A 14,384-nucleotide genomic window follows, 5' to 3' on the forward strand; every position below is an offset into this window, starting at 1 on the left:
CTAAGTGGGAGAGAGGTTCTTGCTATGAATGAGACGCCACCGCCTCCTGTATCAATTGTCTAGACAATAGATGGTGTAGTTGGCAGTTACAGCTAGGGATAGGGTAGGGCCTGCGACTGCGTGCAGCCAGGTTTCCGTTATCGCTAGTAGGTCCAAATTATTCACTGAAATGAGGTCAGCTATGTACCAAGAGTAAGCAATAAGTGATCTGGCATTAACTAACGCGCAATTGAGGGAGGGTGTTGAGGGCTTTGTGATATGTTTGCACTCATCGGCTGGAATGAAGGAGCAGGAGGCATTGATTTGGGCATTCAAAGTCATGGAGGAGGTGTCAGAATGAGGGTTTTGAGAGGAGGTGTGAGAATGGCAGGAGGGTGTGGTTAGGAAGGCTGAAAGGGTGGAAAGTGGTGAAGTGCAAGGAAATGTGCTGAGGGTGATGGAGTGATCAGCATCCGGCAAGGGAACAGCGCTTCATCGTTTGGTTACAGGCAGAGGTTGTGTAGGATCTGGCCAGCAGGTGGTAGTGGAAGGGCGAGACAACAAGGGTGACAGTCGTGTTGGGAGGTGAGGAGAGAATGAAGTGTGAGAAACCAGAAGGTGTCTCACCAACTAGTTCCTTGGGATCTGTCCTACAGGTGGCCGGGGCAAGGCAATCGCTTTTAGATCCAGTTCCTGGGGGAGGACCAGTGCGGGAGGATCACCTGGGTGAGGGATCTTCGGGCAGTGGAAGGGTGAGACTCGGTATCCCTTTCCTAGAACACCTTTACCCCATCCTACCAAGTAGGATATTTTTGAACTCTACCCCCCCTTACAATACAAACACTTTCTCTGACAGCCTGTTGTCAGAGAAAACGGACTAGCACCCTAGTTCTATACGTGATGTGTCCCAGTACAATGGTCAGGCAATCACTGACCACCACAACACCTGACTTCCATTAAACTTCCCCACACAGATAAAATGCAGAGCACAAGAGCACACTCTGAGCGAAGCAAAGCACACAAGGAAAAAGCATTTCCAATATGGCAGTTTAACGAGAGGAGAAAGATGGCTAAACAGAAGGGGATAGCAAGGGGAGGGGGGAAGTTCCCTTGACCTTTTCGACAAGGAACCGTTGCTTTCGTGAGCCTTTGAGATTGGAAAGCGTAAGACCAGGAAAACAGGCTGAAGAATCCTACATTATGTATTGGAGATACCCGGTGCCCTGCCGCGTCAATAATCAAGACTGGGAGAATCACGAGCCGCAGTGTTAACTGTCCTTAGCTCCAAGAACAAAGCCGCGTCCATGAAATCAACACAGCCGGTGAGTTGGGGAGATGGATACTGGACCAGTTTGTGTTGAAGCCAAGGTTGCAAGCAGCAACATTGTATGGCGTATGCTGGAGCGAACATTGTTTAAATACATGTGATATGATATGATATGTGATAAGACGCAAGTAAAGGTGAACTGCTGATGAGTGATTGAACTTTTAAACCAAGATAAAATACCTTTGACAGAGTGGTCCGGCACAGCGTGTGTGCTCAAAGTTCTCTGCAAGGTATCCAGCTGAAAAGTTAAATAGTTGTCAAGAATTGTGAATCAAAGTGATCCTGCGACGGGTCAAGCAAAATCCAGCCCACAATCGAAAGACTTTGATGTTGATAAACTAAGGAATGTTTGTGGCAAAGTAGTTAAAGTTGGTCCAAACCCAGCAGAGGGAGATCAATTGAAAGCTTTGTGTAAAAGGGGGTCTGGGCCCGGCAGAAGGGGTCCCGGGCATGAATCGAAAATCACCCAAGAATTTGTACATGAAATCCTAAGAAGAAAGAAACTTTGTTTGTCGTGTTGCATCAGGCCCTCTGAAGACTTGAATGGCAAAGAGACTTTGGCACAGAAGGCCACGATGTTGAAGTTTTGAACTGCACCCTCATGCTAGAGAAGCCAGAGACACTGCTAATCTTGAGTTTGCCACCTTGTCCCGTGCGGAAAACGTGGGGAAGGGAAGCCAACGGCTTTAATATCCTGACATATAATTTCTTGAATACTTTCCTTTTGCACAACATTATTTCACACACTTTGTATTTAGAAATAAGGATTGGCAATAGGTTTATTAGTATAGGCCCTTTTATTTTGCCAGTCGACTAGGACTGCGTTATTATTTGATGGTCGTAGCTTGCTCCCAACTTTAGATTTAGGATTATATAGTTGTTTTTTAAACCCAATTGAAGTTCAATGAACACTCTTGAACTGTGATCACTTGTGTCTGTCTTACTGTTTGATAACATGCCTTCCTTACAGAAGGTACTTTGGGGCTTGCTGGGTGACCTATTTGGCTTAGTTGCAGGGTGAGTAGGGTGTTGGCATAGGTGGGTGGTGCGAGTTATGAGGCGCATGAGTCTTGCGCTCCCCAGGCCTGGCCGTGATATAGTAGTTAGGGGGGGTGCTGATACTCGGGCGTGTTCTATCCATAGTATACTGGCATTTGGCAAATGGATAGGTGAGAGATGCCAGACGCATCAATCTAACATGACCTACGCCGGGTTGCAAGGTGCTTATCGGTGCACGCATTGCTATGGCAGTGCGTGCTCCTGTTGCTGTGGCATTTCATGAGGCGCTAGATAAGGAGTAGGAGCACCCTTGCGTGCGTGAGCGACTGGGGAAGTGACCATAGTCTGTAGACCAGAGGCTCCAAGGCTGTTTCCAGCGGTGAGTCTCCTGTGGATGCAAGGGAGCAGCATAAGGGATCAGTTCATGCATAGTGCCAATGGGCAGAAGATAGGCTTGGGAATGGCTCGTACGTAATCGCACCTCGTGTTGTTAAGCATGGGTCAGGGACATGTCTCTGGACTGCCTTGGTGGCGGGCATTAGAAAGGGGACTATTTCTCAGGTGAAACTGATTGTTAGGGGAGGTAGAAAGGTCGTGGTTGGGATGGGGTTGCAGTAAACGTGGACCAGAGAGGGTAATGGGTACGAATTGCATATGGGATGCACAGTACCTTACAGAAGATGCCTCCTGTCAACATTCAATTGCCAGACAGGGATCTGGTCATTATGCCTTGAATGAAGGCCTTTGGTGGGGCCAGCGTCCGCCTCCGACTCCCAGAGGGAAGTAATGTTTAGCATCTTGCCTGACCTATGGGAGGCTGTTGTAGGCGAGCACTCTTCGGGGCACAGGACCTCAGGGCCAGACAATGCTGTAGCGGCGGCCATCTTAGTAGGGCTCTGAGTTCCTTTATATGTAGGCCCAAAAGGTTTTACCTGGTGTTTTTGGTGCAAGTGCATCTGGTCCTGAAGCCACTACATATAATAATCCCACTTTTGATACATATTTGTATTCATTACACAGATCAATAATATCACATGGAACAATACAGTCATACACAACTATTATGTGATTACGTGTGGGGCATTAATTTGTAGTAGTACCTATCAAATTATTAATTTTAAAAGAAAAATATGTAAAGTTATACAAATGGTATAACTTTACTTCATTGCAGGGAAATAACCTGATCCAGGTAAATCTATTTTAGATATTTGGAAGATCGTATAAGTAGATGTAGTTAAAAAAAAAAAGAATAGATACATGTTCAATAGTAAGTGTTATAAAAAGATTCAGTGCTCACTTTTAAATTTATAATTCGCCTTACCCTAATAACATTACATGAACACATTGTTTTCTAAAGCAACTTTTGTAAAAAAAATAATCTCATACAAAAGAAAGTATGTTCCTGTCTAAATTGTGATAGTCTAAATTCTACGCATCAGGAGTTTGGTTAAGATACAAAAAAAAAAGTTACTTATACTACATAATGAAATGTATAGAAAAGAAATAGTTTAGAAAGTAAATACTTAATTATAGACATAGCAATGGTATTGCTAATATTATTAGTAAATTCTTTTGAAAATAAATTATAAATGTGTATTCAAATATAACAAATTCCTTCCAAAGTGCATAAATGCGTATATACTATTCTTATTTGTAATAATGTCTATATGTACTTACAATTGTATAGCGTATGTTGCATTTAAAGAAACAAGGGCACACTACAATTACAATAAACTATGTAAGTATGAAATATGTACATATATGGTATGCTATGAGTTGTCATATTAGTATATGTAGATTACATCATGAAGATTCACTCAAACAATTTCATTAAATTCCTTTTAACAAATGCCACTGCAAATATGTGCAGGGGGTCGGGTTAATGTAACCATTATGGTGGGGTGAATTAGGGGGCTGCAGGGGGGTGGGAGGTTCACCCCACACCCTCCCCCCCATATATATACAGTGCAATGTATTTAAAATAAATTCTCGATGAAATCACGTAGATCCTTCATATTTCAAAATGTAATTAATCAAACCAGTGATATCATTGATGTCATGTATTATGTTATTAGTGATGCCACATGTGATGTCATAGTTGTGGTTATACGCTGCACAACAGGGGCACATATTTAAGGTGAACTTGCTTGAAATGCGATTGTTGAGAGTTTTGTTGTGTTAAGTCTGATCACCTTAACACTCTTTTACCAAGGTTTTTTTTACTGAAACTCGGAGCGCTCCCTTTGATGTCCCCATAATGCCATTTTGTTTATCAGTGTGAATCTCTTCTCTTATAATATGTATGTGCCCACAGGCTTTTCAGCGGCAACGCACCAAGTTAAGCTGGTCATGACTTCCGACATCCGCTGAATTTCAAGGGTTTTGTTGTGTTAACTCTGCGCAATTTAACTGCACCATAACTAAGTTTTCTTTCAGTGAATTTCAAGGGTTTTGTTATACCATCGTTTTTTTTACAGGCCACTCTACATATTGCTCGAGTAGGTTTCCTAAATGGGCCCTATAGCCAAAGACCAAAGGTCATGGCTAGTGTGCCCTGGCCTTTGGCCGTGGCCACACCTCTAGCTTTCTTTTGGGCACACAGGCCACAGCCTCTGACGGTGGCCCCTTGACATGTTACCCACTAACCATGGCCTTCGGCAGTGGCCACTTTCCATATTGCTCCATTCGGTTCCTTAAAGTAACCCAATAGCCATATTGGTTAAGAACATTTTCTCTTGGAGCAATGTTTCCCCATATTCTATGGACCCCCAAACTTTTTACTTTTAATTTTTACACCTTGTCCTGACTTTTTACAGTGAAGAGAAGCCTTCAGCTTCACTCCACTGGTCTTTAGCTCACCTTTTAATGGGTAAACTGACTAGTGCTCATCTATTTTGGGTAACCTTTTTCATTTTGCACAATACATCTTCAATGCAGTGCAATGGGGATACTTTAGTTTCACCATAGACTACACTCAAAGGATTTTTGGTTTACTTTTAAATGTGCTCAAAGACAAACTTGTGGCAACAGTTGCATTTTGACCATTTCGACTGTATTTTTATTTAGCCTTCTCGTGTTTACCGCTTTTGACTGCTAACTGTGGCTAGTGTCCTAACATGGCAGCGCCACAAGGTTTTTCATTTCTTCTTGGACATTTTGTCCTTTAGCCTTCTTCCAGCCTTGCCAGGTCAGGAAATTCCTTTTTTGGTCATGCATTTGCCCGGTAAATCAGTGCTTTTATGGGTTTGTGCAGGCCAATTGTGTTGAAATCCAGGAAGCAGTTTGGGACTGGCTGGTCCCAATCCACAACCTGGTTTTGGTATGTCTGAGAGTAATGCAATAATGTCCACAGTTGATACGTGTATGCAAGACAAGCGTGTTAATGTATTGATGGTTAATGAATATAATCCACTTGATAAGCAGTGTATACACCAGCGTGTGTGCCTTGAGAAAGCCCAGGAACAGGAGAAACATAAAGCATGTGCCTCCACTTGGAGAATGTTGGCACGAATATAAAACACACCGTATAATAACACTTAGTGGAATTAAATCCTAAAATTGATTTAAGGCTGTTGAATCATTTATTTATATAGAAATCGTGAACAGGCACATTGTCATGTCTGGAGAGTATGCATGAGTTTCACCAACAGTAGTCACTGATTTGTATCACTGTGGGTGTGTGTGTAAGGGGCAGATCTTCTATTGGTTGGGCTGAGTTTCTGTGTGCACCTGGACTTTAGGATAAGAACAAGCGTCCTGCAGCCATACCCAAGAGATCTGAAGAGGAGACAAAAAAGTATCCTACGTAGCTGTGAAGATATCGGAAGACCCGTGGACCGATCCTGGGAAGGCCTGGTGACCAACCTTTGTTGCAATCCTGGTAGAGCCCAGTCTGGCTAGTGATCTTGGTAGACCTTTGTTGGTGCTTCGACCCTTTGAATTGGTGGGAACAACAATTCTCAATGTCTTCTGGTTGCCCTGCCATTTGGAGTCTTCTGAGGCGTTCCTGTGCCATTCACTGGACTGGCCAACTCCAATTTGGGCTACTGCGGTAGAAGCGTTGCCATTCTGCTTTTTGACTCAGAACTTCAGGTGTCTTCAGCTTGTCCTGTAAGTCAGCATCCCAGCATTGACCGGTCCTGAGCTAGAAGGGTGTATTTAACCATGACGACTGTGATGCCTGCTATCACTGCATCAGTGGCAATCGCTAAACCCGGCTTTCCCACTTCTAGTCGAGGATCTTGAAGAGTCCTGCATCGGTGCCTGCTGCATTGATCCACGAGAAGAGGTTGCAAACAGCTCCTGGACCCGACCGGAACTCTTCTTGCACACGCAGTTCGTGGGCGTCTTTTACCGGAACCAATGGCGAGAAAACCTACCCCTGGCTATCCTCCTTCGACCTGCCAAGCGTGGGGAAAATCAGAGTATGGGTGGTGAGTAGTAAAAATACTTACCTGTGCCTCTATCTCCACCCTTTAAAGGTTTGTGAAGACCTTTGATTTATTTTACCATAATTTGGCTTTGCCAACACTAGTTGCATAAGCCCTCCATAAGCTAGAAAAGCATTTTACTCACTAGCGAAAGCCTTGCACAACCTTTTGGAGCAATCTTCACATTCACAGGACCCTTTCTCTAACTTTTTCCTAACTTTTAAAACTATTGGAAACCATACAACTTAAAAGTTAGGATTACTATTCCTGTGTTTACTTACGTTCCCTTTCAGGTATAGAGGGGGTGAATTGATTATTCAACAGTAATTCTTATAGTGTGTTCTTTGGCCAATAATAAATATAGTAATGTTGTACTTACCTGTCCTGAGACTCATGCTACCTTGATTGGTTTGGCTAAGCGACCAGCGTTCCTCCTGTACACTATAACTAGGGTGGCCTCCTAATCTCTGTCCACTAGGCCTGAGTTTAGAAATCCATTTTAGCAATAGCCTTTGGCCACGCCCACTATCACCCACGTCACTGTAAAATTACCTCCTTTTTTTTCTTTATCCCATTTCTAAAAAATGTACTATCTGTGGTTATTCGTAAATGCACACAAATAGTCAGGGTTATTCATCAAAAGAGTGCAAATCCCAAACTCTTACCTGCCCTCGCAGGCACTCACCAAGTGCCCTGCTCCTCGTGCCCTGCTCCTCGTGCCCTGCTCCTCGTGCCATGCCCCTCGTGCCATGCCCCCCCACCCCCACTCCTCAAGTTCCTTTTCCTTCCCGAGCTCTCTTCCATTCCCCCCAACACTTGTCCTTTTGTCTGACGCTCTTTCATTTCCGATCTAGTTTTCTAGCATAACCGTGGTTATCCTGCCGGATAAACACAATTTTGCAAACATGTTTGAACTTGGTACCCAGTCCTCCACTCCCCCACCCCCAACTCCCTAATTTCACATGGTGTCCTCTTCCCCCCCTCCCACCTCTAGCCTGATGCCATTTCATCCTTTTTCCTCCTCCAAATGACATTGTTTGCACTTTTTGTTTTCGGCTAACCCAGGTTATATGATATGATATATTTTATTTGTATCGTGCTCATACACAAGTGTTTCAGAGCGCGACGAGGCAAGGGAGGGGAACAAGGGATGACAAAACAATGATCTTACTAGGCCCTGTGACTTTAAGAAAGCGCAAGTGCAGGGGAGAGGGAAGTGGGAAAGTGCGGGGGGAGGGGAAATGTGGAAAGTGCTAACAAGGGGTAAAAAAAAACTGGAAGTGCAGCCAGCAGGTGACAAGTGCAGGGCTTAGCGCAAAGACAACGGGTGTCTGATAAGTGCAGGTGAGGGGACTGTAGAGTTACAAATACAGACCCAAGTGCATGGTTGCCAAGAGGCAGTGCGGGTGAAATGGGTGGGTCAGCAATGCCCAAGTCAGAGGGTAACCAGGTGCAGGGTACTGAAGCAGATAGATCAGAAGGGGAGAGGAAGAGCGAAGGCAGAAGCAAAGATGAAGGTCTTGAGGTGCTTCCAGAACAGGAGATGGTTCTCCTCAAGTTTTAAAGTGGCAGGGAGGCTCTTCCAGAGGTATAACATACCCGTTATTATAACTGCTGATATCCCTCCCATCGAGCACAAGAAAAATAAATGTGGCTTTTTCATTTCTGCTGATGCGTTGTGGGACACATATATGGCTACAATTTTGTAAGAAGGATGCGCCCGTTTTCCGTGAAATATTTTTACTACTGGACGGAATAACCCAGGCCCATCCCAGAAATGTAGTTAGCCTCTCCAGGCCTCCCTGCTAGAAAGCACCAAGACTAATATAAAGGTTTTAATGAGCAGGGGGCACCCCATTCTCTGTGAAATATTTTAATAACCACTGGAGGAATTTGCCCCCAACCAGTCAAGGATTTTAAGTCAACGCTTTGTGCCCAAGTTGTTTCTTATTTGGTCCAAATCTGCCCAAATCTGCACAGCGGTTTTTGTGCTCCGGCTGTTCAAAAGCAGCACTTTTTCTCTATGGGAAAATGAAAGGGTGGAAAACTGTGAAACGGTTGTGTTTTGTTTTCTTAAAAAAGTTTTCATTTTATAACTAATGTCCCCAGTGCTTAATTTGTAAGATAATTAGTGCCAGGGCCCAAATATGTTCTAGCACGCTGGGGACACCGCAAGTGGACACCCCCCACGTCTGTTCAATACTGTGTCAACATATTTGGGGTTAAAGCTGCAACTCCCACCGGTTCATTGTAGGTGATGAATGATCGGACTCTGGCAGTGTCAACATAACATATTAGTTGTGGCTCAAAATAACTTAAATGTTGAGATGTTTCTTTAAAACCCATTATCGTTAACGTTTGGCTCTAATTCTATCAGTGGCAACTGGAACATATTGACCATCTTATCACAGACAAAAGAGCCAACCTGCTTTCCTTCTATGTGGAATGGATCGACAAATACAGGCAAAATCATTACTGAACTCCTGACATATCCTGCCAAACACTGCAGTAAGGTCTTCTTGTGTAGCATGTCACTCATGAGAGGCACTCCTCTTCCACATTGGCCTTTTTAGTGACTGTGTCCCTGTGTTGGGGCTTGCTACTGGGAACTGTCCTGTTGTGGCCAGCCCACTCTGATGTGGCAGTGCTGCTGGTTATTAAGATAGAGATTTTGCATCAATGCCATGCTGGCTGAGTGGAGCAGTGTGCAGGAATAGCTAGCATGAGTGACCAGCATTGTCACCTTCCAACTCATTGTTATTCATGAAAATTGATATTTAGTCATGACCTGCCAACCTAGGCCACACTGTTGTTGCTTGCTGTGTTACTACGATTGATTTGACAATTAAAATATTAAATTTGCTAAAATACCACAACGTAATCAAACTAGGCTCAGAAATAAGTGCTATGGCTGAGCCCTGGCAAACACTTCCACAAATTAAGCACTGATTGACCCCTGAATTATCAGTTTAGGAAGGGGGCGGGGGCTTGATACTGAATTTAACTATAGTGCTGGTTTGATATGAAATAATAATGCTGTGATCGTTGTGCATGTTTTTGAACTGTTATTGACAATGGAGGTAAAAAATGTTAAGGCTGTGACCATGTTATTCATTGTAAGGGGGATTTGCTGTTTGGGGCAAGAAAACTTGCATGACCTTTTGAGTTAAGCATTTCCTGCATCCTCTTTGGACTAGCAACACCACATGATCCCCTTCCTGAATTCTATTTCTTGGGACAAAATGGGCCATTCGGTAATAGGAGATTGTGCAACCCATTTACCTTACTCACAATACCTTTAGAGGTTTTCTCTGGCTGTGGAACATATGCTAGAGCTTATTGAGATACAAGAAATGTATGGGTTTATTTGCAGAGTCTGCATACCATATTGATCAACACTAGAACGGCACAATATTTACACACCATCGGCACAAATCAAGCCAAATCAAGATTCACAAATATTTTGTTTCTTGGGCAATCGTTCAGGGCGCCTCAACACTGCCTTTGTTGAAACATTATAAACTCAGGGCACATGATAGTTTGCTGGGATTCAATCCAAATGTAGTTTATACCTCTTGTTACGTCCTTGGCTTAGTGATCTTATCAGATTTCAGTGCTCTCAAGTTAGACTTGCCCCATGCAGACAGTTGTCGCCAAACGGGTCCCACCACGAAATCCCATTTTCTGGTTTGGTGGATAATGCATGTCTTTTGGGGGCTTAGCTGCTCTAAAGTTTCATCAATCCCTTGTACAGAAAATAGTTCTATAGATGCTATCTGGCTGTACCCATTCTTGAGTTCCTCCCCCACTTGCTCATTTTCCCCTTTAAATTACCAACTCTGAGGTTTTGCAGCACAATCTTCAAAGCCTCAATGATTATAAACAGATTTGAGTGCCACAGGATAACACAATGATCCTTAAAAAGGACAGATATTTTCCTTTACCTTTGTGCTAGATTTCTTGATATTCGCAAACTCCAGGACTCATATAGTTGGTGTTGGGTTCATGGGTCTAACCTGTGTACCAAAATGTACCCCACACTGGGCGAATGGATCAACTGTGCAATCAAAACAAACTGGTAGCAACTAACATAGGACCATACCCATAGGTATGCCAAAGGACATCTGAGATTTCTGCTACTCTAGGTCCTTCAAGGCACTAGTATCTGCTAGCGAACTCTACAGCCGTGTCCTGGGGACCAGGTATCTTGTCATTCATGGGACTTCCACTTGCCAGTTGCTGCCACACTTGTATTGCAGTCTACTGTTCCTTGCTTTCTTGGAGCCAACACATTCTGTTAGCAACTGTCCATGCACTAAAAGACAGAGGCACAGAATATATTATTTGAGTAGATATGTGGTTTAATTAAGGATATGAAGTTTTTACAAGTTTGTTATCTCAGGCATGAGTAAGGAAACCAAGAAAGCTGTGCCGTCCTAACGTTGCATTTGCTTCCTATTTACTTTTTTCCAGAGCACTTACGACTATGGGAGACAGTTATTACAGGCAACAGTTGTTCTGTGTCAGTCATTGAGATGTACGTCTAGATCATCCGGGGACACACTTCCAAGACTAAACAGAGTGTGGAAGCAATTTACAATTACCTCTGACGAGAGAGTCCATAGGTTGGAAATGTCCATTGCTTTTCATTCAACTGCTGAGAAGGTTTGTTTCATATTTTCTTTCATCAAAACTACTTTAGAACTGTAACGATGTCAACCAAAAGGCTCCAAAAAATATTGTTGTGATGTTTATTTATATACTACAACCTTTTCATTCAAGGAAACCTTTCTAAATGTTCCTGAAAAGAAAATGTAATGTTTAACTTCATTAGTATCACTTAGCCTTTTTCAAGACACCTCTTAGCATGCATCTTAATGAATCGCCAAATCCCTTTGTGCTGGGTCATATTTCTGCCAGCAGCTTTACTCAAGAACTTTTCATTATAATTACCAAAACATTTGTTCAGATTTGGAATTCAAAATATATGCAACATTAAGCCACGGCTGTTTGCTTTTGCTGATTCAGTTATTGGCTTTCTTATTAAATTCATGTGTAGTTTTAGGCTTTGCATTAGAACTGTCAAAATGTTTTCACAAATGGTTTGTCAATTGTCTTGGATGTTGATAACATTTTGTATATGATTAAATCTACCTCATGCTTCATTATTTCTGTTTCTTCAAACGTTAGTATCCTAAAAGGACCATCGTACTACAGAAAAAGCTTTGTTACCTGGCACTCTGTTAGCCAGAAAGCATTACATGTTTACCAGTGATTGAAGCATTGTAGATGGAAAAGTTCCAGGCCACAGGCATGTGTTGAATATCAAACCATTACGGGCAGTAATGTACCTGTAAATGGGGCGAAGTAAAGGGTGCTTTGTGATCCAGCACTTCCTATTGCCTGCCACTTAACATTTCCCTTGGAATCCTCTGGAATGTAAAATGGCATATTCAGTTATTTGGCACCCATGATGTCACATGGGGCCTTGATGAGTGTGTTTTAGCTGCACTGAGTAAAATGGATGAAAATGGACTTTGTGTTGAAGCTCTTGTGACTGTAGTAGTTGACAATAGGGCATCTGATCCCTAACAGAGAATTGATGGATTATACTTCTTCCAATGGTATTGAGCTACTTGAAGCACGTTTACCTTTCATATTAGTCTTTGTAAGGAATGCTGAAGGGGCAGGCTCACAAGCTGAATCCAAATGAGCATGGACAACTTAGGTTTGTTGAAACATATTGAAGTTCAAATACTGTAGCATGACTGATATTTATTTTTTCTTTTATTGGTTATTTATAAGGCGCACTTACATCAAAAAGATGTTTCTAGGCGCTACAAGACAAAAAACGGAGGGTTGACATGGAAGATAAAACAATAATAGCGGTCCTACTATGCATTTTGACATTCGGATCGTGCAAGTGCAGTACCAAGAAGTGCAAAAAAGGGTTGGGAGGGGGAATAGGTGATGGACAGGGGAGGGGGCTGAAAAAGCAGGAGGGGGAAAGAAGGGCCCAGGGGCTAGCCAAGTGCTGGGGGAGCCCAGGAGGGCAAGTGCCAGGGGATGCAAGGAGGAGCCCAAGGGGGCAAGTGCCAGGAGGACTATCCCCCACTAAGTGCTAGGGAGTGGGGTGGACCAGAAACGGTGAGGGATGCCAACACAAGGAAAGGGGCCCGGGAGGGCAGTGCTGAAATGGGGAGGGGGCTGGTATAGACTGTTCAAGGAGTGCCTTGTGCCCTGTAAGCCTCATGAGGGACTAGACCTCCAGTCACAGTGGTAGAGGGTGCATTAGCAAGGGAGGGCGAAAGGGAAGGAAGTAGAGGTAGAGAAGAGAAGGGTCTTGAGAAGCTTCCGAAATGTCTGGCTGAAGTCTGAGAGGGCAGGAAGACCATTCCAGAGGGAGGCTCCTGCCGAAGAGAGAGGTCTCCCAACCCCCACTCTGTGCTTGGCGAAGCATCTGATCTACAGAGAGTTGGAGCTAGAGGATCGAAGGGCTTTAGCTAGGAGGTATTTGGGGAGAGAGAGTTGGATGTAGCGGGGTCCCAGGCCCCAGAAAGCCTTGTGGATGATGCAGAGAATCTTGATTTTATTCCTTGCAGCCACCGGGAGCAAGTGGAGAGATTTTAGGGCTGGAGAGATGCAGTCCGTGGGCTTGCGGCCAAGGATAGGTCTTGCAGTCCTATTCTGGATAAGTTAAAGGGGGGTGAAGAGAGGAGAGAGGCAGATTGAGAAAGGTTGTTGCAGTAGTCCAGCCTAGAGAGAACCAGATCTCCGGAGACATTGAGTTTCTGGGGGAATACAGAATATGAATACAGATATTCAGAAACCATAAAACATGTTAATTTTAATGATTCAGTAAGGCTGACCTTGAGTACATCCAAGTAAAAAAATGAATTTCTTAAACTGGTCTCACATACTTTGTATACTCTTGCCTGCAGGTTTCGTCTCCTTCAGTCAAACCATAATACCAAGATGTGTACTCATATTTTCAGGTGTAGAGTTTACCCACAGGCCAGAGCATGCTTAGTTGTCACCTTCCCTTTGCAGCACCAGAATCTCTACTAGTCTGGCTGCCCTCAAGCGGTTCAGCTCCTAGTCTCTTATTACACGTAGGCCCTGGGATAACCTATTTGCCATGTTTGGAATCAGTTGATGATTATCCAGCTTACCTTGCTGGCCTCCATCGTTGGTAATCAATATCATTCACCGGGGCATCCACTGGGACCAGAAGGCACTTTCAGATTTGAGGCTGTTTTCCAGGAAACCTGAGTGTCGGGGAGTAGAGCTCCTTTACTTTACCATTGTCAAGGTGCCATGGGGCCTTATAGTTGTCTCATTCTTGAAAAAGTGAGACTGTTGTCAACTTATATGCATGATACCTTTGGCTCCACATTCAATTACTGCCTCTCTCCAGTTGTTGTCATTCTTTCCTGCGTGTGGGCATATACTTCCTTTGGAGGACGATGTCATGGGGCAATAGTTGGCAAAGTATTCTTGGAGGGTGGTTCACATGAACTGGCATCGCTGAGGCAGTATAGTTTGTTTGCCAGATTTCAAAGCCAATATGAAGCCAGACAGATGCCAAAGCCTTTGTTACTCCAGTCCAGTGATGTACTGAGGAGGCCCTACAGCAAACAACGTTGTAC

General features: G+C 43.7%; 1 protein-coding gene across 5 annotated transcripts in view; it reads left to right on the forward strand.

Moving 5' to 3' along the window:
- Positions 1-14,384, forward strand: part of SESTD1 (SEC14 and spectrin domain containing 1) — a 1,198,983-nt gene that overhangs the window by 1,032,068 nt on the left and 152,531 nt on the right. For all 5 annotated transcript variants that reach the window (XM_069616097.1, XM_069616095.1, XM_069616099.1 and 2 more), the window contains one exon: positions 11,209-11,400. In XM_069616097.1, the coding sequence (XP_069472198.1) occupies positions 11,209-11,400 (192 nt within the window). The remainder of the gene's footprint in view (positions 1-11,208; positions 11,401-14,384) is intronic.

Source organism: Ambystoma mexicanum, chromosome 9, assembly GCF_040938575.1.
Source record: "Ambystoma mexicanum isolate Mex_15411 chromosome 9, UKY_AmexF1_1, whole genome shotgun sequence".
NCBI classification, from domain to species: domain Eukaryota; kingdom Metazoa; phylum Chordata; class Amphibia; order Caudata; family Ambystomatidae; genus Ambystoma; species Ambystoma mexicanum.